Here is a 27,638-nt window from a genome sequence, read left to right as displayed (position 1 = left end):
CTCGACTATTTGTCGTAAAGTGAAGATCTGATCCTGACAGCCTCTATTAGGCCTGAATCCAGCTTGTTCTTCATCAAGCTTTTCTTCCACAATTTTTCTCAACCGTTTCTCAAGTATACTTGCATAGATCTTGCCAGGAACACTCAGTAGGGAAATACCTCTGTAATTCTCACATGCAGTTTTATTTCCCTTTTTATATATGAGTACTATGAGAGCTCTACTCCAATCATCGGGAATTCGTCCATCTGTCCAGGCTTTCTGAATTATGCAGTGCAGCCACTGTAAGACTCTTATACCACCTTATATCTCTCTTGGCACCTTGACATATGCCTTTTCCAAATCGACAAAACTTAAATACAGATCTTTGTTATATTCCCATGCTTTCTCGACTATTTGTCGTAAAGTGAAGATCTGATCCTGACAGCCTCTATTAGGCCTGAATCCAGCTTGTTCTTCATCAAGCTTTTCTTCCACAATTTTTCTCAACCGTTTCTCAAGTATACTTGCATAGATCTTGCCAGGAACACTCAGTAGGGAAATACCTCTGTAATTCTCACATGCAGTTTTATTTCCCTTTTTATATATGAGTACTATGAGAGCTCTACTCCAATCATCGGGAATTCGTCCCTCTGTCCAGGCTTTCTGAATTATGCAGTGCCGCCACTGTAAGACTCTTATACCACCATACTTCAGCATTTCTGGTCGAATATCATCTACTCCTGCTGCCTTTCCCCATTTCAAACCATTGATGGCTTTTTCTACTTCAAGTATGGATATGTATTCCTGACTGCATGGCTGGTCAGTGTTTTTTTATCACAGTGCTGTCATCACTGCTTGTTTCATTTAGCAGTTTTTCAAAGTACTCCATACTTCAAGGATATCTTTTTCTCCTGTTTTCATGTCACCTTTATCATCTCTAACTCCTTTTACAGCACTCTTTCCTCCATTCCTAAGCTTCTTCAACAACCTCCAGAATATTTTGCCACCTTCTTGATATTTATTTTCTATATTCTTACCAAAGTCCTCCCATGACTTTTATTTAGCTAGTTTTACACACTGCTTAACTTTCCTACATTTGTCTCTGTATTCTGTAAGAGTAAAAGCTGACTTATTTGCCAGGAACTTTTGATATGCTTTCTTCTTTTCCTTCACTGCCTCTTTAACTTCCTGTGTCCACCAGGGAGTTCTGATTTTTTTATCCTTGCACGCAACCTCACCACATGCCTCTCTGGCAGAATCAATCAATGTTTTCTTCAGAGTTTGCCACTGAATCTCCAAGGTTTGATTCCTGTTCTCAAACTCTTTCATTTTCTTTTCAATAATCTTTCTGTATTTTAATCTACAGTTCACATCTGAGAGCTGCTCAACTTTTATTCGCTTCAAAACTTTCTTACATGTCATTCTTTTCAATATGAAATTCAATTTTATCCTGCTCAAGACTAAATAGTGATCACTTCCAATTTCAAATCCTCTGTACACTCTGGTGTCCTGCACCAGGGAGAAAACATCACTATCAACAATAACATAGTCAATGAGACTTTTCTTATTCCTTGCCTCTTCTCTCCATGTGAATTTGTGCGCATTTTTATGTTGGAACATGGTGTTAGTAATAACCAGTCCATGTCCTGAGCAGAAATCCAACAGATATTTGCCATTATTATTAGCTTTGCTCTTTTCTCCAAATTTTCCCAAAATATTTTTGTATGTCTCACAATCATTTCCTACTCTGCTATTTAGATCCCCAACAAGGACCAACTTTTCCTTTTTCATTGTGTCAGTTGCTTTTTCTAAAGCCTCAAAAAATTCCTCCACTTCTACCTTAGTAGAACCTTCTGTTGGACCATAGGCACAAATAAGTCTCATTGTCCAAGTTCCCCATTCTCATATTTGCCCACATTACTCTACTTGAAACTGACTGCCATTCAAGAAGATTAGTCTCGTATTTTGTGTTGAATACTATGGCTACTCCTTTTCCTTGATTGTCATTGCCTGAATATAACATTTTGTATTTATTGCTCAGAAAGATCTCACCAGTTTTGGTCTTTTTTGTTTCAGTCACCCCTATTATGTCGATCTGGTACTTATCTAATTCCTCAGCTAGCTCCATTTCTTTGCCATTCAGGCTTCTTACATTGATAGTACCGATCTTTAACTCTGGTGATGTTGAGTTGGGGTTTGTTTTCAGATTTGTTCCAGTAGCTGACTTTTCGCTGTTCGCCCTGGTTCCCTGGCGAAAACAATGGGGGACTTGTTTAACCGGGCGACGCCCCAGCCGGCATGAAATTTTGTCATGTTGTACCATCATTTTTTATTTTGGTTTAACCAATAAGAATACAATTTGGTCTGCTAAATCCCAAACTGCCAGCCCATCCTCGTTCGTTCAGTATCAAAGTAGATACCCAACAATGTGCACCTCGAGAAGGTGAGGATTGGACATTAGGTCAGAAGCCCTGGTCGGTTCTCTGCATTCCTTTAAAGGCTATGTGGAGGTCTCCTCTCAGTTATACAGCTTTGACCCTTAAGCACCCCCTGAAGATGATTATAGTATGATAAATGAAAAATTTTATAAATAAAAAAAAATGAGTTTATGTACAGTAGCCCCCCCCCGACCTTTATCCATAAGGGATATATTCCAAGATCCTCAGTGGATACCTGAAATCACGGATAGTACTGAACACTATATACACTATCTACCAATAATTGTCTGGACACTTTAGCAATTGACAATTGATACCAGCAGGTGAACCCTAATATCAAGTATGTCCACCTTTGGCTTTGATCACCTCCTGCACCCTTTGAGGGAGGCTTTCCACCAATTTGCAGCAGACATCAGGTGCAATTTGTCTGCATTCCTCGATCAAAGCAGCACTGAGTTCACAACAGATCAAAGACGTGCTGCTCTGGACATCAACTGCCACTCCAATTCATCTCACATGTGTTTGACTGGGGGGGGGGGTCAGGACTCTGCACAGGCCAGGACAGTCATTTAACACCCATCTCTTCATACCATTCCATAACAGCTGCAGGTTTGTATCTTGATAGTAACATGGGCCCATTCCACAAAACTCCACAGTCCACCTGATTATCCAGAATATCAAGGATCTGATAAGTGTGTACCAGGCTGCCTCCACACTTTGCCATTAGAATGGAAACAGGTGAACATTCATCACTCCAGAGTACCATTTTCCACTGGTCATTTGCCCAGTTCACAAGCTCTTTACACCAGGTCATACAAGCAAGCCAAACATCACAACAATGAACAAGGCAGTTCATCCATTATTTTGATGTGATGTTCGGGCTTGCATACCACTACTTTTCCATGGGAAACAAGTGAATGGAGTTCTTCTTGTACAGTATAAGTGTGCTCATCTTGGTGTTATTGGCGCTCTGGAACTTGCTCTGGATAGTCAGTGCCGATTGTAGTCGATTTTTTACATGCCACCAATTTTAACACCCTACTATCCCTGTCAGTCATTTCTGGCAGCTGCTCTGAGTGTTTTCCTGTACTAGTGATGCCAGAACATCTTCATTTGTTGATTGTGTTGCCTTACCACCCGTATTCAACTGCTACAATGAACTACCATAACTTCAATCAATGGGGTGTCCAGCCAATTATTGGTAGACAGTATATACTGTTTTTTTCTTATATATACATATCTATGATAAAGTTCAATTCATAAATTAGGAACAATAAGAGATTAACAACAATAACTAATAATAAATACAACAATTATAACAATATACTGTAATAAAAGTTATGTAAATGTGAATGGAATCTTAGCAACCTCAGCATACATTTCCCCTCCCACTTATGAAGTCGAGAACTTTCATCTTTTCACTTGAAAGGCTTCTCTTTGGCATACTCGAACTGCCAACATTGCTACGCTTGCGCTTTGGGAGCATTATTAAGTAAAATAAGGGTTACTTGAACACGTGCACTGCAATATCACAACAGTCGATCTGATAACCAAGATGGCTAGTAAGTGACTAACAGGCAGTTAGCATATATACATCGCAGCATGAATATGCTGGACAAAGGGATGATTCACGTCCAAAGAGGGACGGCACAAGATTTCATCAAGCTACTCAGACACCTCATTTGACAAATTATTCTATTTTTTTAAATACTGCTATTTTTTGACATCTTACATTTTTAAGCAATCTAAAGTTTCTAACCTAATATTATTTGTTTCTATTTGTGGTGCCCTTTTGATGATAAAACTAAGGTAATGCATAATAATGAATGATAGCAACGTTTCATGTTTCATTTTTAAACATCTGTAGTCTAACAGATTATAAATACTTTTACATGTTGAAATTTGCTTAGGGGTTTTGGTATTGGCACTAAAATGATAGTCACCAGTTTGCACGAAAAAAGAAAAAAAAAAATCTTACAAATCTTATGAGTCTTTTATAATTTATATATATGTGTGTATCAATCCCACACAGGAAAAGTTCCAAAATCTATAGCATATCAGTTGCAGTGGGGGGGGGGGATTAATTTGTGTGACAGCTAGTTTAGCAGAATAAGACCTATGAAAATATTTGTAAAAGAGGCATAAGACAGAAATAGAACATCTGTGAGAGAGAAGTCACCAATTAAGTGAACAGCACCCCTCTTCTGAACTGCATTTTTACATAAGTTTATGGTGCATCACTCAATATGCAAGAACAATATTTTAAAACAAGGCATATTTGGAATTTACATAGGAACTGTACAGCATCATCAGATTTCTAACCTACAGGATACACTACATGTCAGGAATTTGATCTACAATTATGAGTTCATAATATAGTTATCTAACATTTCAGTCTTCAAACACTTTTAATTGCACGAGTTAATGCAATTAACAAAAAATTAACAAAGGATAACAAAAAATAGAATTTTTTGTTCTCTCCTATTCTCTTTTAGTTGACACCTTATCAAATTAGTTCTGTTCAAACATTCTTGTAAGAGCTAACCATGTCCAATTCCTTTCTAATATCTTCAATTTTTAATATGATTCTGCTATTAATGTCATCTATTCATTCATTCATTCCTCAAAGTTTTCTTAGAACTTTCATTAGACCACATATTGAAAAACTTTCAATATGTAGTCTAATCTTTCTTTGATAAGGTGTTTTATTTCTAATCCATAAATCTATATAGTGTTAAAATTGGCTTGACACTGTCTTAAATACTGCTGGCAATTTTTTGGGGGGGCGGGGGGGGGGGGGGGTAATTTCTATCTTCTTCCATATAAATCTATTCCATATAAATATATCTGGCTCCTCCCACCATACTAGCTTTGTTCATTCCGTTATATATTTCCAAATTTAATTTTCATCTTCACTAAAAACTAACTTCTGAAGTATTTTACACTTCTACAGAATATTCACTCAAGATGCAGTTAGTTATTCCATTATTCCCCTGCAGATTTTCATACTTTTTGTATTTTTATTATGGATTCTCATACAACCTTACAGCAATTATCCAATTTAGCTATAGATCCCTGCCAACTTATCCAAGATTTATTTAGGAGTATAAAAGCCAGAACCAGAAGAGATACCAAGGTCAAAGGAATGCAGAGGTCTATTTTGCTTACACTTGGCCAAAGAATTAAACAAGAATATAATTTCTTGACATCTTTAATTTATTTTATAACCAAGTGAAAAAACTTCCAACAACTAGCTCTAATCCAAAGTATTTTAATAAGGTGTTACACTTTTTCACTACTTGTATATGAGATAAATATATATAAGTATATATACTTATATATATATACATATACACACACACACTGGTCTGGGTAGTGACCGACCGGTTTCAACCTTTACTGAGGTCTCATTAGTGGGAGCCGGACCCAGAGGTGATACCAAGGTTGAAGTAATGCAGAAGTCATATTTCCATATACGAGTAGCCAAAAGGCGTCACACCTTATTATTAAAATACTCTCAATTAGAATATGACTTCTGCATTACTTTAACCTTGGTATCGCCTTGGGGTCTGGCTCCCATTGATGAGACCTCAATAAAGGTTGAAATCGATCTGGGTAGTGACCCTTCCCATAATACATGGAATTATACATGTCCGTAAGGATGTGCTTTGCATTATGGGATACTAAGGCAAGTGATGTGAAGTCATTAGTTTCTTTGTATGAGTTGCCCAGTCCTGAAAATAGTTCACGCACAAACTTTGTTTGCTTATACAATAAAGGATTAAACCAAGAATATAAATTGTTAGCATCTTTAATTTATAGTATAACCAAGTGGAAAAACTTCCAACAGATAGTGCTGCATAAAATTAAGCACATGATTTGCAATTTCATTTAGCTTAAGGAACCCCCCAAAATCCACAGAACAGATAGAAGAAAAAATGTTGAACAGCAAACTTCAATGTTATTATGAAGTTTATAATACTTAGAATGATTAACAATTGCACAAACCATACAGTAAAAAGCAAACCTGTAACAAAATGTAACTATTTTGATTTTAGACACTTAACAATTTTTTATCATTTATGATTTTAGACACTTGCCAGCCTGGTTGGTCGAGTGGTTAACAATTCGCTCTCCGGCCAAAAGGCTGCGGTTCAAATCCCATCATGGGCATGGATGTTTGTGATTGTCTGTGAAAATACTAGTTGTGGTGGTTGACGGTAGATGGCATTGGTGTAGTTGCAGTTAGATTTGTAGAGTAGGTGCCCTCCCTCGATGAGTCTCTGGACTCCCTGGAGGTGTTATATAATAATAACAATATATTAATTATAACAGAATTATACCATTTCCACAGAATAATGCCAACATTGCAAGCGCAAACATTTTTCAAACCATACTGTTTGAAATTCAACTCCAAGCAGGTAAACAGTAGTTTCCTGCTTGGAGTTTTGTGCACAACATCTGATCAGCAGATAGCAACAATTGAATAAAATGCTGTTTTTAAATGCAATATCTCAGCCACTCGTTATTGTGTAATGAATATTTAGGCAAATCTCTCAAGATAATCCAGTTAATGATAAGGTAATGTTGACAAAATCATCTATCCTGTAGAAAATTATCTACAGGATACCCAATTACTGTGGATAGCCTCCATTTCTAAAATAGGTGGGTGAGCAGAAAAGAATCAATAAAGTCTCACCTTACAAATCCTAAGGTTATAAGTTGTTAAAAATTAACAGCACTGTAGTCAGTTACTACGGAAATGGAATACAGGATGACGCAATATGGAAACTTTGTATACACTTGAAAATAAATATGGAAAAGAAAAATCAATTATAATTAATAGGAGAAAAAGTCTTACTTTTGGCTGATATCTTCAATTTTACTTTCTTCACAATTATTTAGGGCTGTAAGAGTAAAGTGTAAAATTAAATAAGTTCACTTAATAGAATAAAGACATAACTTCTAACTTTCACGTTTGAAATAAAGGATATTTACCTGATGTTCATTCAATGCCTATTTATGGATGGATGTTTATCCAATGACTTGAAAAGAAAAAAAAAATTTAGATCCTCACTCCAGTCTTAACCGAATTAGAGTTTAATGGAGAGAAAACCAGGAAAGGATTAAACAAAGGTTAATAGTCCAACTGTTTCATCTGTCACATAGACATTATCTGAGATACACTATTAGAACTGTAATAAAGCATACAAATCACAGAAAAATAAATGGAAGATGTTCTATCAGTGCTGATGGGTAGCCTTGACTACTGATCAGGAAGTCTGTTTCCCAAACTTTGGGAAATTTCACACAATCATATTTATTAAGATCTGGTTGGATTTTTACATTTGCTGCTGATTCCCCCCTCTCTGACACTTAACTTTTTTTTTAAATGCCCCCCCCCCCACCCAACACTGCAGATCTCTTCAATTTTGCCCTCCATTCCAGTTACTTCAACACTTGAAAGGATACAAAAACAAAATATAGCAATGGACTCCCTAGTCAATTTTTATATGGATAATTTCAAAACACATGTTTTTGATACTACCATTCTCAAACCTTCTATCTGGCTAAGAGATACTGATATGTTCTCCAGGACATGCAGCTCAGACACAGACTCATTTCTCTTCAACCTTAACCAGCCAACACCCTAGAATCCAGTTCACTATAGAAAAGGAAAATACTGTCTCTTCTAGATACTTTAATCATATCTTCCTCATAGTACTCTTTCTCAGTTTATTAAAAACCTGCTCCTACATGTACATATGCTTACAAAATTTCCCATCATACCCCCAACCCCCACTGATAATATGGTATCATAAAAAACCTTAACAGAATCACACCAACCTCTGATTCTGTTAGGCTTCCCACACAATTGAACTTTATTTAATTCATCATAACTTCCTATTAAATGGTACAATGCCAAACAAAAATTAACAAAATAAATGCTTGTCCCTGCACTGCATGTCTTCGCACACAACATTGCAGCAACACTTACTTATTTCTTTATCTTTGGACTGCTTAGAAAAAAGTATCTAGATATTAAACAAATATAATCACCTCCTTTGATTATAAGATGTGCTTCGGTGTTAGCTTTTGCTCATTCAAATCACAAAGAAAATAAGATATTTATTAAGTCACTAATATTTTGGTTCTGTACCCAGCATCTTCAAAGTAAACCTGCTTTGTCAGTAAGAGAAAGAGTAATAATCAATTACAGAAAGAGTAATAATTAGTTATTAGTGGGAAGTTTAAAAATGTAACAGATAGCATAAAGAACTAAAGTACTAATTTGGCACCATCTATTGTCATATAAAGAGAAGTTTACAAGTATTAAGTCAATCTTAAAATGTCTGCCCCACAGATTTCTTGCAAATTAATACAGCCATACATGTGGAGATTTGGGCAATGTTTCACAGCTGCTGCTGATTTCAAAAACAGTAACTTATGACCTCTATACAGCATTTCAGTTTTCATCCATCTAACACTGTGTGAAGCAGGATCTAAACCATGATCTGCCAGTCCTGACTTGCCATAACAATAGTGGTGAATACAGGAGTGGATGAGTACACTCCTCGGTGTGATGAAGGATAGAGTTTGTACTTAGGTGAACAGATGAGGGTTGCCAGTTTGATAAATGGTTTAAATGTAGTGAGGAGCTTACATGTATTAAGCACTTCAGATATCATTTCAGATGTGTCTTGAACATATGAGATAGTAACAGTTTTGCTGTGATCATGAATGTTGTGTGTACACTGGGGGGGGGGGGAGAGAGACTGGAAGATTTTTTTAAGCGGTCTTTTTAGGGGAGTTATAGCCATTGGCTAAAATATGTGGCAGACAGACAATTTAAATGGTATGAGAACAAATAGATCAGGCATGTGTTTGTATTCTTTTTGGCTCCATACTATATTCCTCAGTATACTTATCTAAATATTTTCAAGAATGTGGTTGCTTTCTATAAATAGAAAAAATAAATAAAAAGATATGAACCATCTGAAAGGCATGTGACTAGTGCATCGAGTTATGATTCTTCTGCTACTATGAAGTGGATTGTTGGCTGCTTAAATACACTAAAATAAATCTAATGCATCCAGATAATGTGGCCAAACAGCATAATTTTAGCATTATGGTTTAAGCCAATAAGAATTTAATTTTTTCAGCTAAATCACAAATTATCAGCCATCCTCATTCATTTAGCATCCAGTAAGATACATAACAAGATGCACCACAGGAAGATGACAACTTCACATTAGGTCAGAAGTCCTGATCAGTTCTCCACATTCCTTAAAAGACTACATGAAGGTCTCCTCCCAGTTATCCAGCTTTGACCCTTAAGCAACCCAAATTTAGACATTTCTAAAAAAAAAAAAATAAGAGAAGCAACAGTTAACAAGAAAGCAGGCTAAGCACATATAATATTCTATCAAAACCAACATATGGTAGCAAAGCATGGGCAATAAGGACATAAGAATCCTCACAGCATAAATGAAATGACATCAGGCTATACAAGACTAGATAACACTAGAACCAAATACATTCCAAAAGAACTAAACCAAACACCAATAATGGAAACAACAGAAAAATACAGAACTGAATGGAAAGAACATCCAAAAAAAAAAAAATCTTCTTGAAACTGCCTTTCAGTCAAGAAGTTTGTCCACAAGTGCTTAATTTGTCCATACTGTTCTTATTTTTCTATCACTGCAGATAACTTCATCACCATATGCCTCCCTAGGCGAATCAATAAATGTTTTATTCAGAGCTTGCCAGTGAAACAGCAAGGTTTGGTTCTTGTTTTTGAACTGCTTCAATTTTTCCTTCAACATTTGTGTAGCTAAGTCTACAGTTTACCTGTAAATGCTGCTCGTCTTTGTCTGGCAAATGTCTTTAAAACATTCTCACATATTGTTCTTTTCAACATGATATTCATTTTTATCCTACTTAAAATTAAATGATAGTCACTTCCGATTTCAAATCCTCTGTACATTCTAGTATATCCATAACCAGCATTAAGGTTATCTCTATTAAGAATAACACAGTCAATGAAGCTTTCTTTATTTCTAGTCTTCTTTCCATGTGAATTTGTGCCCATCTTTATGTTGGAACATTGTATTAGTATTGACTGGTCCATACCCTGAGCAGAAATCAAGCAGATATTTATCACTGTTATTAGCCTTGTCCTTTTCTCTCCAAGTTTTCCTAAAACATTTCTACATACCCAGTGGGATTCATTTCCTACTATGCTGTTTTAGATCTCCAAAAAGGACCACTTTTTCTATTTTTTTTTACATCAGCTGCCTGCGCTAATGACAAAAAATTTCTCCACTTCTTTAGTAAAATCTTATATGAGACCATAGGCATAAATAAGTTTCATTGCCCATTTCAAAGTTTGCCTGCATAAGCACTTGAAACTACCTTCCAATCAAGAAGTTTGTCTTTATGTGTCTAGTGTTGAATACTACTGATATTCCTTTCTTTCCTTAATCACATCCACGTGGTACTTTTCCAGTTCTTCTGCAAGTTCAATTTCTTTTCTATTGATATTCTTATTTTGTTCATGGTTTCTACCTTCATTTCTTCTGACACTGAGTTTGTTCTTCTAGATCTTGAGTTGAAGAATGCTCTGTAGCTGACTTTTCACTGTTCCCGATTCTTGACAAAAACAACAGCAGGGATCTTGTTTAACAGGCAACACCCTAGCAAGCACGAAATCATCACATTGCAACATCCTGTATTTTTGCTTGGTTTAAATCAATAAAGGGTACTATTTGGTCAGATAAGTGAAAAATTTCCAGCTCATTCTCATTTGTTCAGTACCAAATGGATGCCTACTAACAGGTAAAATCACATGAAGGTGAGGATTGAACATTAGGTGAGAAGCCCAGTCAATTCTCTGCATTCCTTAAAGGTAATGGGGCATGAGTTAAGTGTGGCAGACATGTGTAAGAAGAGCTCCGGATTGAGATAAGTTTTTCTTGGAATAATTAAGTATATATGAGTATTTGTTGGAGTAAGAGCCGCTATAAAAGTTGTGCGTTACCAGTATTATTAGTGTGGGGGATTTTTGCCTAAATTTAATTACGAATTCGTTATTATTAGACCGTAGAGTAGTAATTGGCAGAGGAAACATGGTGGCAGCTTTGTAATTCCATGACTTTAACTTACACTTCACTCGTTTCGTTAAGTGTGAGGTGTGCTATATGTATTCTTTCGGTTACATAAATGATTTGTGGATGTTTAGGGCGGAGGGAAGGAGGGTGTGTGTGTGCGCGAAGCGTGACCTGAACGAGGAATTGATGAATGCTAATATGAAATTGATGACAGAAAGCGTTAGTAGCAAGAATGTCGCAGGGAAAATGAGTGCACATTCGAAAGAGAAGGATGGCGTGAAAAAGAAGCAAAAAAATGTTAAAAAATCAGTAAAAAGGAAAAAGAGCGATTTAAAAACCATAATGGATATTAGAAAGGGCGAAAGTGAGGCGAGAGTGGTGGAAGGAAACAAAATTGACAGAACGAATGAAACTGGAAATGGCGTTACGCAAGAAGTAAAAGTGGAAAAAATATTTCACTTTCATTCATCCCAAAAGGATGAATGAAAGTGAAAGTGAGAAGAGGGGTTCGAGAGTTAGAAAATTAGAAAGATTGAATGTGACGCGAGATTCGGAAGTTGAATTAGATTGCATGAGGCAAGAGATGAAATGGATGCGGAATGAAATTAAGAAAATTAGAGTAAAAATGATTAAAACAAATCATGATGGCATGAAAGATGAGCGAGTGGCGTTGTATGGCAACTCCATTATTAAAGGTATGCTGGATGATAGGATGCACAAGGTATGTTTTTCCAGGTGGTAAAATGAGTAGAGTGATTGAGGCATTGGATATGAGGAGGGAGTGAGCAAAGGAGTTGATGGTTTTAATAGGAACGAATGATTTGACAGAGGACAAAGAGCACATTAGATTGAGATTGGATATCAGGAGGCTGCTTAGAAGGATAAAAGAGAATACTCTGACAGGAAGGGTAGTAAGCATGCTGTCTAGGTATGACTGTGGTGAGATGAGGTGGAGAGCAAGGATTATGAATGATATGCTGACAGAAATGTGTGAGGAGAGGGGGAGTACAGTTTGTTAATGTGGGGGAATGAGTTTGAAGGACGAAGCGAACTATATGGGAGCGATGGACTGCATTTGAGTAGTTATGGTGCTAGTCGCTTGGAGAGACTGCTGCTGGAAGGTAGAGTAGTCAGTAGAGAAAATGAATCAAATCAAGTGGGAAGTGATGTGGAAGAGCAGGAGAGTAAGACAGGAGAGATTGTAGAAGTGGATATGAATGGGGGAAGTGAGTATGAGTATAGAAAATGAGAGAATGGGTGTGCAAGAGGAGCAGGGAAATGAGGAAGCTCAGGGCGGACAGGGGTACAAAGCGTTAGAAAGGTGGATGCTCCAAGAGGAGGTAAGAGCATGCGTAGAAAGGAAATGAATGGGATGACCTGGAATAAAGAGGAAACAGTTGGAATTGAAAAGGGTTCTAAAATGAATAAGCAGAAAGGGAAATGGCCCCAGTCGAGCATGGAGAGATCGCATCAAGAATGGTATCGGTGGAACTAACTGTAGAACAAGAAATGAGCTGTTGTGTTTGTATACAAATGCTAGAAGTATAAGAAACAAGGCAGATGAAATGGTTGTACTGATTGCATCTGTTCACCCAAAGATTGTTGGAATTAGTGAGACATGATTGGAAGAGGACGACATCCTAACAGGAATAGAGATGGAAGGTTATGATGTGTTTCGTGAGGATAGAAGGGATAAAAAGGGAGGGGGAGTACTATTGATGATAGAGAAAGAGTTATGTCCATACAAAGTAGAGATGCAAGAGGAAAATAGTACCAGTGGTTTTGAGGTAGTATGGTGTGAGATAGAGGTGAATGGAATCAAATACTTGATTGGATGTTGTTATAGACCAGGTAATTTGGATGGTGGTGATAATGAAATGTATCATCAAATTAGCCAAGCAAATAAGAAAAGGGTGATCATTATGGGAGATTTTAACTATGGCAATATAGACTGGAATGATGAGATAGCAACTGGAAGTAAAGAAAATAAGTTTCTTGAGTTTTTGAGGGATAACTACTTCAGACAGTATGTAACAGATGGCACACGAGGATTGAGGGTTTGGGATTTGGTCATCTCATCAGAGAATGTAATTATAAATGAGGTTTCAGTGACCATGAGGTGATTACCTGGGTGGTTGCCAGCAGTGTGAGGTCCTCTGTAAGAAAAGAGTATATGTGGAACTACGGGGGGGTGTGGGGGGGGGGGGTATGAAGAGCTCAGGAGACAGCTTGCAGGTGTAGCATGGAATGAGGAGTTAGCTGGAAAAGAGATCAATGCAGCTTGGGGGATTTTTAAAAACTATCTAATAGATGAAATGTCTAAATGTATTCCAAGGGTGAAAAGGTTAAATAAGGAAGGTGTGAAATGGATGAATAAAGAAATTAAGAGATTAAACATGTGATACAGAGAAAAAGGGAATTGTGGAGGCAGCATAAGAGAAGTGGAAATAATCAATTCCATGAGGTCTCCAAAGACCAGGCAAGGAGGGTGACTTGGTTGGTGAGGGTAGCTAAAGAGAGGTATGAACAGCAGTTAGCTAATATGCGATACAGAGAAAAAGGGAATTGTGGAGGCAGCATAAGAGATGTGGAAATAACCAATTCCATGAGGTCTACAAAGACCAGGCAAGGAGGGTGACTTGGTTGGTGAGGGTAGCTAAAGAGAGGTATGAACAGCAGTTAGCTAATGAAGTCAAAAATAATCCTAAGGAGTTCTTTCGATATGTAGCAAGCCAAAGAAAGAATGATTATGGAAGGAGGATGACATTGATTGGAGAAAATGGTATAAAGACAGCTGTTGTGGAATGTGTGGTGGAGATACTTAATGAGCAGTTCATAAAAGTCTTTCAATCTTGTGAATGTGACTTCATGAAGAGATTGAGAGCAGTTGATGATGGAGAGGAGAGACTGACTGTAAGTGAGCAAGAGGTGTATGGGGAGTTGAGCAAACTACATGTTAATAAGGCTGTGGGACTTAATAATATATCACCATGTATTCTGAAGGAATGTGCCAGGGAGTTAACACCTGCCTTGACATATTTTTTTAATAAGAGTCTTGCACTCGGTCAAGTTCCTAAGGAGTGGAAGGAGATCAAGATTGTGTCACTTCATAAGGGAGGTGATCGAACTCAACCATCAACCTATCTATGTGTCAGGTGTTGTGGTTAAGTTACTGGAGAAGCTTGTGAGAACTAGGATCCAGAGTTGGGTTGACAACAATGGTATTATCTTTGATGGACAGCATGGATTTGCTAAAGGGAGGTCATGTTTTAGTAACCTACTTACTTATTACAATAAAGTAACTGCTTCCTTGGACAGAGGAGAAGGATACACAGTAATATACTTGGATTTCGCAAAGGCTTTTGATAGAGTACCTTATGATAAACTAGAGCAGATGGGGTTGGATATTAGATTAATACATTGGATTGGAGACAGGCTATCTGATAGGTATCAAAAGTTGTGTATGGGAGAGCGATATCCAGAAAAAGGAAAGTCACTAGTGGAGTGCCTGAAGCATCTGTTTTAGGGCCATTACTGTTTAATTTATAAATTAATGATATTGGTGAACATTTGGATGGAGATATTCAGTTGTTCAGATGATTCAAAGTTCGGACAAACCACGAAGAGTGGAGAAGATGTTTTGGCCTTACAAGAAGACTTGAATAAATTGAGTGATTGGAGATGCGAGTTCAATGTTGCAAAATGTGAGGTTTTAAAATTTGGAAAACAGAGATGGGATGCAGAATTTATGCTTGGTGAGGATGTGTTATTGGAGGTGGAGGAAATAAGAGATCTGGGGGTGATAGTGGATAAGGATCTGAAATTTAGGGGGCACATAGGCAAAATTGTGATCTGGGAATGATGCAGAGGATACTGACGTGTAGAAGTAGGGAGATTCTTGTTCCGTTGTATAAAGCTTTAATTAGGCCACATGTGGACTAATGTGACCAGATTTGGTCACTTGGTTTTAAGAAGGATGAACAGATATTGGAGAGGGTCCAGCGACTGACTAAGGTAGTTTCTGACCTCTGGAATGTTGAGTATGAGGAAAGATTGAGAAGATGTAATTTGCAGAGTCGTGGACAGGAGGAAGAGGGAGATATGATACAGACCTACAAGTTGGTAAGGGTTTGTTATAGGATCAATGCTGGAGAAGTTCTACAGAAAATAGTGGGAGATCGGGGGAGAACCAGAGGTCATCCCTGGAAACTCTATAAAGAGGGTGTGAGTAGGGGAGCGAGAGGTAGGTTTTTTTCATGTAGAGTTGTAAATGATTGGAATGCCTTGCCTGAGAGTGTGGTGTCTGCAAAGAGTTTGAGTGTGTTTAAGACAAGGTATGATGAGGTGTGTGTGTGTGTGTGTGTGTGTGTGTGTGTGTGTGTGTGTGTGTGTGTGTGTGTGTGTGTGTGTGTGTGTGTGTGTGTGTGTGTGTGTGTGTGATATAAGGATCTCCCAGATGAGTCTTTAACTCCATGAGGTTTTGGGTAATAATAACAACAGTAATGCAAATGTCTCCATCCAGTTATTTGGCTTTGACCCATAACCTCCCTACCAGCCAGGATGTACATATACGATCAGCAAAACCTGATACAATGCATACTATGTGTTGAAAGAATATGGATAAGAATTGCAAGTCAGCCATCATATCGATTACAAGGTGTGAGAATCCTCCAAGCTGAGGAGAACACAACAACTTTACCTTGCATTCATAGCTGCATTCAGTTACCTAAAGCAAGTGATACAGTTCCTTGCCATATGCTCAGTAACTGGAATCTTAGTTATGTTACAAATATACTAAATACCTTCAAATTATTTTTTCTACTTTTTTATTGTATAATTATAGTTTTTAATGTTTTAGTCAAAAATACATTTCAATCTTCAATAACTTAATTCAGTTTTTGAATTATTTTTGTCAAAATATTTTTATAAATTAATGAAAATCTGAATGTTAAAAAAATTATGGCTTCCCCATATATTCTGAATTCAGTTTTTTATTTTTTTATTCAAATTTTATTAAAAAATTTTATTATAAAAGCCTTTTTTTTATGAATTTATTATAACTTTTAATTCATTTTTTAGTGCTTGTTCACTGGAGCAAATCTTCAAAGCCCTGTTTTTTAGTGTGCTAATGACGCTTAGTTTGGTGTTGGTGGTTATTGGTGGATACACTTGTCACCTCTTCTTTCTGGCAGTCTTTCCTTCATTGTTTACCAGAAGCCTACACATAATCTTCAGCCATCTAAACAAACAACACAAACGCATACAATTCACAGTTGAGATAGAAAGTCAGAACACACTTCCTTTTCTAGATACACTTGCACGTCTTCCTTCTGGCAGTCTTTCCTTCACTGTTTACCAGAAGCCTACATATACCTGTTTGTATGTATATATACAGGCTTCTGGTAAACAGTGAAGGAAAGACTGCCAGAAGGAAGACGTGCAAGCGTATCTAGAAAAGGAAGTGTGTTCTGACTTTCAATCTCAACTGTGAATTGTATGCGTTTGTGTTGTTTGTTTAGATGGCTGAAGATTTCTCCCCACCACCATAGCTGATAAAATACAATTGAAAATCTTGAACATTTTAAATAATATGAAAACACTAACTAGCAACCTAACCAAATCTGAATTGGCAGCTGTGAAATCTTTAAACTCACATCAGGATACTGTAATCACTAGAGCTGATAAAGGCAGTGATACTACTATTTTAAACTGAACGACTTACTTGGAAAAACTGAATCAATTACTCTAACACATCACCTATCAACTTGTTAACTATAACCCAAATAATTGGATAAATAAGAAAGCAGAAAAATTACTTAAATCAGTCACATCTTGGCCTGAGGATACTGTTAAAAAAACTACTTCTGCACTATGTTCATTCCCTAAAAATTTATGGTTTACTCAACATTCACAAGCAGAATGTATTGCTCTGGAAGATAGCTGTAGGAATTGACAGCACCATTTATCATCTAAGCAAGATACTAGCATCAAGACTCAAGGAGTTGGTAGGTCATTCCCCCTCATATATTAAAAACACAACACTTTGTAAACAAAATTAAAGACATCACACTGGAAAAAGTGATCTATTAGTTAGTACTGATGTCTCTGCCCTTTTCACAAATGTCCCAATCAATGACACAATTCTTCTTTTAACACGTTCATTGTCAATCACGTGATATCGCGTGATGAGAGTTCTCATCATGTGGCCGATCACGCATTATCATGTGGACGTCGCTATCAAGTAAAAAAAATTTGGCCACCGCACGAAATTCCAATTTTCAGCTTGGCAGTGAACATGTTAAAGGACAAATTCCTGCCCAATATCACAGCACTCTTTGCACACGTATTACATTTTGGCTATTTTATTATTTTTATTATTATTAAGAGCGACACCTCCAAGGAATCAGGGACTCTTTGAGACAGGTCAACATACTACAAGCATCAGCTATCATACTTCTATGAATTCATTCACAATGCTTGCACTCACAGCATCCAATGGCAATCCAATCTAATCATGCACCATCCTATGAGAGAAAAATCTAGCCCTCACCCCCTTCTTAGCAGCATTCATTCTTCCAATGAAGTACCGCATATCAGCAGCATTCCTGATTATCCTACCTATCTTTGCATCAGCAAATAGCTGTACGTTGACTGTCAAATCCTTCCCAATATCATTAATGTACAGATTGAATAACAGTGGACCAAGCCCTGATCCTTGTGGTACACCACTGGTTACCTTAAATCTTGCAGATTTGCTTCCCCCGTAGACCACTATTTGATATCTGTTAATCAGCCATCTTCTTATCCATGCTAATATTCTAAAATCCAGATCCATATTCTCCAATTTATGCAACAGTCTACAATGCTGTATTTTGTCAAAAGCCTTAACAAAATCCATAAGTATCATGGTGTATCCATTCCTCGTCTAGTTCAATGATAACATTGTTGTAGAATGTGAGCAAGTTTCTAAAAACATGAACCTAACCTTAATAAACCCATCTTACTCATTGCAAAGTGGAGATTCACTGTCAACCCATTTCTGAAAGAGAGCCCTACCCAATTTTTCCAAAATCTTTACCACCACTCCTGAGATACTAATTGGTCGATAGTTGGATTCATCGGTCTTTGCATCACCCTTGTGCAATGGAATAATCATACATTCTTTCCATTCCTGCAGAAGCTTCCCCATTCTGAGACTCTATTAAACAGCCTGGTCAAAGGAATAGCCAGTTCAGCTGAACATTTTTTTAACACACATGCTGATATCCCACAAGTTCCTATTGCTGAATTCTTATTCAGTTTGTGCAACAGCTCTAATACCTCCTCTTCATACACCTGAGTTTCTTCATCCAGTGAAGAGGTAGCAGTGAGCTCAATGTTGCATGGTTGATAGCTTTTAACAAAATGGGTACTCATTAGTTGACCTCTTCTGCATCTGTTACCTCACACCATCTGCATTTATAAGAGTTTATCTTTCATATTTATTTACTTGCAGTATATCGATAGAATTCTTGTGGGTTGTTTTTTTTTCTCCTTTGATACTCATCCTTTTCTTTCCGTACAACAGTTGTGACTATTCCAGCCCACTGCTTATAATTTTCATAATGGATATCATCCTTATGCACATGGTATTCCTTCCACATCATCCATTTCTTATGAATCTCTTGCTTAATAAGATTACACATTCATTTGACTCCTACTCTATTCTTCAAACTCTCAGGACACATTCTGATATCGTATCATTTAAGTATTGTTTAGATGCTTCCCATGCACTTTTGATATTCTTCCCATCCAGCAACTGATCCCATTCCACTGAACTCAGTATACTCCTGAGTTGGTCATAATTTCCTGCTTTGTAGTTCAGCATGTAACCTTTTCTGAATGGAACATTCATAAACTTAGTCCCTTCCCAAGTGAATACCATACGATCACTGTCACCAACAGAAAATTTATCTGGGGATTCAAAAAGAGCAAAAATAAACAAATTAAAAAAGGGAAGTAAAGACCTAACAGAAAAAACAAGAAACATGAAACAAAATGCACATGCTGTATGAAACACAAAATATACTGAACTTTGCAAAGCAATCAGGAAAAAGATAAGAGAATATAAGACATTTCAGTAGAAAAATGATAAGAACAGCAATAGAAAATAACAGTATAAAGAAAACTTCTTGATAATATAGGTAATCTTTATATGACAGGTGTAAAAGATGAAAATGGAATACTGATCACAAACAGAACGAATATGCTGGAACTAAATTTACAGTTAAATTTTATCAAGAATTATATACAAATAAAGAGAAAGTAATAGAGAGCAACAATGGAGAAAAAGGATATTGAAAACTATAATGAAAATATGGTCAAAGATGGAGTAAAACATGCAAAAATGGAAAAGCACCTAGAGTTGATGGAATACTAACAGAAATTTTGCAGAATGGAAATCTTTTTGCACATAAAACTAGCAGAATTGTACGCTGAGTGTTTAAGAACCCCTAAAAGTTTGAATAATATTGGAAAAATCATCCTTCTATATAAGAAAGGCGATTCTTCATTATGCTTCATAAGCATAAATGGCAAAATAAACAACATGTTAAATTTTCATCAACCAAAAGAACGGCCAGGTTTCAGAACATCTGTCTGAACTTCAGATCATTTACAAGCCTTAAATCAAGTAATGGAAAAAACAAAAGAATATAATATTCATAAATTATGAAAAAGCCTTTGACTTAACAGACCTATGTAAAATGCTTGAAGCTTTAAAACATCTTTAAAACATATAGGAATTGATATTTTTATTAACTAATATATATGAGGGAGGTTCATGTTGTTGTTGTAGAGTCCACTGAAGAGCTTCTAGATATGACCATGGATCTGTAGAACTGCTTTGGCAATCTGTTGAACTTCGGTGGAGTAGAGCTTTTCGCTACGGAAGTTCATCAGTAATAAATTTAAATGGAAAATAAAGAGAAACAGACAAAAAATAAGAGTCAGGTAGGGAGATTATCGCACCAAAATTATTTGCTGCAGTCCTTGAATGTGCTATAAGAAAATGGAGAATACTTAAGCAATCTATGATTCGCTGATGATACCATTCTAATTGCAACACCACCAAAAGAACTAAAACACATGATTATTGAATTAAATGGAGTAAGTCTGGATATAGGCCTAACAGATAAATATGGAGAAATAAATAATGTATAGCAGAAATACTTCAGAACAAAAATAAACTGAAATAAATCAAAGAGATTGAAATAGTGAATTCATAAAATATCTAGGAAAAATCATTACATACAGCCATAAACTTGCTAATGTAATTTCAGTTAGAATAACAGCAAGATGGAAAGTTTTTAATGAATATAGAGAGAGAGATTTAAAAGCAATTCCAAACTGCCTAAAAAGAAAGATCTACAACCAGTGTGTGTGTGTACTTTCAACAATGACCTATGGTAGTGAAACCTGGAGTCTAACGAAACTATACCTAGAGGAAACGGAAAACAACACATAGAAAGAGCCATTTTGGGAATAACCTGGTTAGATAAAAAGATAATACTCAGATAAGGAAGCAAACAAAGGTAATGGAACATTGCCTTGGTGATAAAAGGCAACACATGACACTGAGCAGGACATTCTCATCACGTGTCATGCCTTTTAACAAATGGATAAAGGGAAACAACAGAATGGACACCAAGAACAGGTTATCGGGAACCATGTAGACCAGTAGTAAGATGGGATAATGAGATAAGATGCTATGGACGTTTATGAGGGAAAGATGTAGAAGACTGACTAAAATGGAAGATGATGGAGAGGAATTTGTCCAGCAGTGAACTGAAGAAAGCTGCTTATGATGATGATACTCAAGTTGCTTAATTATTCAGGAAGTTAAGATTAATTTTTAAAAATAGGAGAGAATTACCATAACAATATACAAATATCTAGGATCTTACTTGGCATAATTGATAAAATTTGAATAACTCAACTAAAAACTAAACTTTCTACACTCTCTCTCTCTCCAAACTTTTCCATATAAAAGTTTGCGACTGAATAAGCTAATGGAACCCATATTTTTTTATTTCTCTTCAGCACCCATATTTTGAATGCAAATGAGGTACTTTGCCAGTGTACATCTGTAAATTGCATATATACTTCCGGCTGGTTTACCAGTTTTACAGGATGAAAAATTAAAGTGTTTCTAGGAAGAAAAATCCTTCAGCCTTTTCATGAGACCAGCTAACTCACTTTCAGATGAAAAAACCTTGATACAGATTCTTCACATCCTAGTGGAATCTGAATCCAGGTCTTTCACCCAAAGGGCATTGCCAATACTAAATGAGTTGTGGAGGCTAATTTAAAGAACTGCCTAAAATGCCAGAGTGGTCTATCTGGATTTCTGGTATTTTCTGAGTGAAATGCAAAGAAATATTTTATAAAGGAGTCAGAATGTCCAATGTAGCTCTTTAAGAGTTTAAGATAGGTATTTCATGAGGAGATAAGTGGATAAGCTTATACCATCTGCTTAATATTTTATATCCTTATTTTATAAACACAAAAATATATAATCTTATAAAACCCCCAAAGAATTATTATAAAGATTGTCTTATCTAACATTTATAAGATAATTTTTTAAAACACATCTTTGATGTAGTATTTACCAAGAATGTTAAATTAAGTGAAATGGTAAAAGCATAAATCATAGAAAATGTAGAGATCATTGACCTATATTTAAAAAAAAACAAAAAAACTAAGTTTCTCAGATACAGAGCAATGAAAATTTACCATAAATATCATTAACAACAAAAAAAAAAAAAAAAAAAATTCCATACAAAAAATATTTATCATCTTCCATGACATGCTTGATGACCTCCCCCCAACAGAAATGGAAGAGAAACATGATTTAAGTATGATGAAATGGGGTCCAAAAATAAATTAAACCATATATAGAACTGGCACTAGGAGAAGAACAAGCCGGTTTCAGACCAGGGTGAAGCACAACTAATCAACTATTCACCTTAAGACAGCTAATAGAAAAGACACTAGAGTACAACCAAAGTTGCTACATAATTTCATAGACTTTTGTTGGGCATTTGATTCAATCCGTAGAAGAGAACTATGGAAGAATTTGGAATTCCCAACAAAACCAAAAGTATAATAAAGCATCTGTATGAGAAATCTGAAAGTGCAGTACGAATGGAAGACACCTTAAGCAACCGGTTCCACACAGAGTGTGGAGTAAGACAGGGATGCAATCTGTCACCAGACCTGTTCAATCTTACACTGGAAGAAGCAACCGATAAGGCCTTAAACAATGAAGACTCTGGAATCAAAATATATGGGGAAAATGTGACAAATTTAAAATTTGCAGACGACATTGCATTACTTGCAAGCACAAAAGAAAATCTACAGCGAATTTTAATAAAATAAAGGAGGAGTGTATAAAATCTAGATTAAACATAAATATAGACAAAACAAAAATTATGCAAATAGGAAAAATAAGCACCAATCTGAAAATTGAAATTGATAATAAGAATCTAGAGCAGGTAGAAAACTTTACCTACCTTGGAAGAGTTATTGAGTACAATGGTGAAATTATAAAAGATATAAACAGATGAATCAGTCAAGCATCCCAAACTTTTGGATGACTTAATAAAATATGGAAGTCAAGAGACATCAAACAAGTAACAAAAGTAAGAATCTATGAAACAATGGCCCGCCCAATACTCCTCTATGGAAGTGAATGCTGGAATCTCAAAAAGACTGAAGAGAAAAAATTGTTACTGAAATGGGTTGGCTAACAAGATTACTTGGAGTATCTCTGCTGGATCAACTAAGAAACGAAGACATAAGGAAATGACTAAAACAAGAAATAACAATAATAGACAAAATCCAAGAAAGAAGACCGCAATGGTTTGGCCATGTGACCAGAATGGGAACAGAAAAACTACCATATAAAGCCCTGAATACAACGATGGAAGGTAAAAGATCTGAAGGACGGCCCAGAATTAGATGGATAGACAAAATAAAAGAGGACCTGAAAACCAAATCACAACAAGCGACACCAAACTGGACGGAATTGATCAGACTCTCCCGGGACAGACAGAAGTGGAAACAGTTCATTTGGCCACATCATCATCCACATAGATGACGGAAGAGAGAAGAAGAAGGAGAAATGGGGTGCAACCATGCTGCAGTCATGAGGCTCAAGGGTATCTTAAAGATTTCCTGAAAGATGGATTGGTTAACATGGACCAATTATATGCCATCTCAGTCACATGATCTAAATCCTGTGGATTTTCATTTGTGAGACCATTTGAAATTATTGGTATATTCTATGTCAGTAGAGAATGTTAACCAACTACCATCAAACACTATCCAAAAACTTTTGAGTGCATGGCAATGTCAATGGTAAGATGTCTCACCAGCCATATTTTACACCCATGTTTATTGACCTTTTCATTAGTTGGCAGGTGTAGAATATGCCTGAGTTCATAATCATCCTTCATTAGCAAGTTAAGAGAATTTTTACAGTTATTAAGGTATGGTCTACATTGCAGTATCCTTTGTACACACCTCAGTACAAGTATTCAAGTAAAGTTAACTACGCTTAAGAATCCCCCCTCCACACACACACACGTAACAGGAAGTCTGATTCAAGTAGAATTATCTGAGAAATAGCAAAAACAGTGAAAAGAAATGCAGTTTCTTAATACAAAACTATTCATGGCCAGGGCACTGATACATGTTATCAGCGAGGAAAAGTATTAACTATTTCTTATTGGTGCAGAAAATAAATCCCATATTTTTACAGAAATATTTTGGAAAATGTGCAGAAAAAAGACATCACTTTTTTGCAGTAGCAAAAACTTGCTGAATTTCTACTCTAGAAATAGATTAGTTCATCATATTCATATATAAACATATACATCAACTAAAATAAAGAGCCAAAAGGCTTCAGTTCGGTGATGCAAAATTATATAAATCAAGTGGATATTAAATCCAGCATTATTTCATAGCCGAATGTAGAAACTATGCAAGTTTCAAGTGGGAATATTTTTTCGAGAGAGAATTCTTTATTTTAGTAAATACTTCATGCACTGACCGAGAGTTTGCTTATGGAAAATACGCCTCTCCGAGAGTTTTTGCTATCTTAAGGTTTCTGCCTAGTCTCCGAGAAGAACCAACTAGTTTGAAACAGCTGTCAGGCCAATGAAATACCTTATCAAAATGGACCAATAAAAGGCAAATGTATGCATGCACAGGCAAGCAATCATGTCTTCTATAAGGTCTGCACTAGGATAACTTGTAAATGCCCAGCAAGTGTATTCCGGTCGGCTCTCTGGTCAAATTTCAAATGAAACTTTCATAGTTTCTACATTCGCTTTGAAATAATGCTGGATTTAATATCTGCTTGATTTATATAATATACGTCAATATTTGGAAAAATAATCAAGATGTCTTAGTGTTATAATTATTCAATGCTAAAGTCTTATACTAGAATTTATTTCGAACATTAGTAATCAACGAAAAAATACTTACAATATGCTTTATCTTTTCTTCGCAGTTTCATCTTACAGCAGTGCCATGTTATTACAGTTACTAATATAAGTACAACTAAAGCAGCAATCCCTAACCAGAATACACACAAAGTAGTTTTACTAATACAACTAATTACATATAAATGCTTTCTGAAATGAAAGCATTTATGTGTATTTTTATTAATTATTTATATGTAATCAAAAGTATTTATATGGTTAATTTTATGCAGTTTTACTGATTTATCTAGTTTACATAATACATTATATTGATTTATTATACAGATAAATATTTATATAATTTTATAAATTTCAGAACACATTTCTGAAATCAAAATCATAATTTATCAAAACGATAAAACAGAATTTCCTATTTCTTCAAATGCAGGAAAATTCAGTGTCCCAAAATAGCATCCAGCAAAGAGGCTAGTAGGAGAAACCAATTAATAAGTGAAAAATGTTTACTTGAGAATATAAAATCACTATTCCAGATATGACTTGTGGAAACAGAAATTGTTAATTATAATCTCAAAGAGTCAAAGCTCACTTTTAAGGAAAAGAGTCTCTTATACTGGAAAATTTGATATAGTGAATATCCTTTAAAACAATATTGATGCTGGGAGACTTTTTGGTAGTCTGTTATATTGAGTAAATATACCATAATGAAAGTTGACTGCATAATATGAGAGAATGGCAATGGTAATGTTATATTTATATGCAGGGCCAGTCCAAGAATCAATTTGGTTAGTAATCAATTTGGTTTCTGACTATATTTGCATTATTATCCTGTGGTGATCACCAAGTATATAGTCTTCAGGATGGTAGCTTAAACCAAGGTCTTGTGATTATTAGTTCCTCTTCTTGGCAGAATTGAATAAGACAGTCTCCTCTCTCATTTCCTGTTCCCAGTCCATGTTTGCCAACTATATCTCCACTTCTACCTTTCCCAACTTTAGCAATGAGATCACCCATGAGTGCTATCTCTGTGATCACCTGAGTGAAATCATGATGATGTTAATATCATGTTTCTTTGTGTTTTTCATTAGTTCTTTTAATTGATCATAAAATTGTGTCACCATATACAAACCCAAACAGCTAGTCATCAGGGATTGAAGTGCATGCCACTATACAGGTTTATAGCCATAGTCAGTTTAAACTGATTTGCAAAATTCTTGAAAAATTTAACAATTGACTTGTGTAAACCAGCTTCAGCACTCCACTGGTAATAGCTGTACACAAGGTAATGAAAAATAAATACCCAAATAAATATATAACACGTTATGAAAAGGAAAACAAAGTTTAAATTATATGACTTATCTACATATAATTTACACTTAAGATCAAATGCATTTAAATAAATTAATCATTTTTAAAAAGTTAAAAACATCGTGCAATTTTTCCAAGCTTAATAAGATCTACCTGGGTAAATTGCTCAGCCAGATCAGTAAAAGTTGCATCTTTTCTCAAGTAAAGTGCTGTCACTCCATCATAAGATAGTAAAAAATAATATGTGTTGCATTGTCCACAAAGGTTGTCATCGGCCCTGAATAGATAAGAATGTAAGATGATTGTGACCTATGCATAGCCTATAAGAACAACTTCCTATTCAGTTTCCACTATGACTAGACTGCCAATACTTAATTTCAGATGTAATCTAATGACTCAAATTAAGCAGTGAAAGCCTGAAATTAATTCAGTGTCCCCTACAACAATGACCTAGCAGTTGCAGATGCAGTATAAATTCCTTTAATTCCAATGTAGCTGGGAATCCAGTACAACCAAACATCAAAATTAAGGATCTTCGGTTTATATAAAAACTGAAAAACAAAGAAATGAATGTACATTGTACAGGAGAAGAAATGACAGTAAAGAATTCTGTCAGTCATTATCATCATCATCAAATTCCTGAGATGCAGTGCATAAGGAGTTCAACAAGAAGTTATATTACTACAACATAAAAAAAGTTACATCATTACAAACTTTCAATCAACAATTTGTCTCCAAATTAATCTGTTATCTGACAAGATTCCAATATTATCAGAACTCACATTTTCTCTTCTAAGGTACTTTTTACTGTATCAATCCACGAAGACCTTGATCTTCCTCTGGGTCTTTTTCCAGCAAACCTGGAAAAGAATACTTGTTTTGCTAATCTTTCTTCAAATTCTGTTTAAGTGACCATACCATCTGAAATTAGCTCTGCTAATACATTCCTGAATGCAAACAATGCCAAGTTCCTTCATAATATCCTCATTTTTAATATATGATACTGCCAATAATGCAATCAGTTGATTCCACTAATCTTTTCCAAGAACTCTCATATCTATGGTCTCCAATCCTTTCTTTCAGGGTTACACGGTGATCAGCATTCATTTGAAAAATTTTATGGAATTTACAACCGTGTTAAAAAAACTTTCTTTATTATCCCGACATTTTGATCTTCACATCAAGATCATCATCTGGAGCGTACGTAAATATACAGGACAAGCTGAGTTACATCCTTGTCTGTAAGCTAGAGACACAATGATTTGATCACGTGTTATTCTACTGGCGTGACTTCTAGTAAAAAATAAAAAAATAAT

At 35.8% G+C, this 27,638-nt stretch overlaps 1 protein-coding gene across 2 annotated transcripts in view; it reads right to left on the bottom strand.

Moving 5' to 3' along the window:
- LOC150103935 (uncharacterized) overlaps positions 1-27,638 on the bottom strand; it is a 147,911-nt gene that overhangs the window by 62,484 nt on the left and 57,789 nt on the right. For both annotated transcript variants that reach the window (XM_090396655.1, XM_090396656.1), the window contains 2 exons: positions 25,061-25,150; positions 7,279-7,324 (listed from right to left, as the gene is read on the bottom strand). In XM_090396655.1, coding sequence (XP_090252781.1) covers positions 7,279-7,324; positions 25,061-25,150 — 136 coding nt within the window. The remainder of the gene's footprint in view (positions 1-7,278; positions 7,325-25,060; positions 25,151-27,638) is intronic.

Source organism: Typopeltis vanoorti, chromosome 8, assembly GCF_054136105.1.
Source record: "Typopeltis vanoorti isolate ZY-2024b chromosome 8, IOZ_Tvanoo_1.0, whole genome shotgun sequence".
NCBI lineage: Eukaryota > Metazoa > Arthropoda > Arachnida > Uropygi > Thelyphonidae > Typopeltis > Typopeltis vanoorti.
This window is presented reverse-complemented; position numbering and strand designations above follow the sequence as displayed.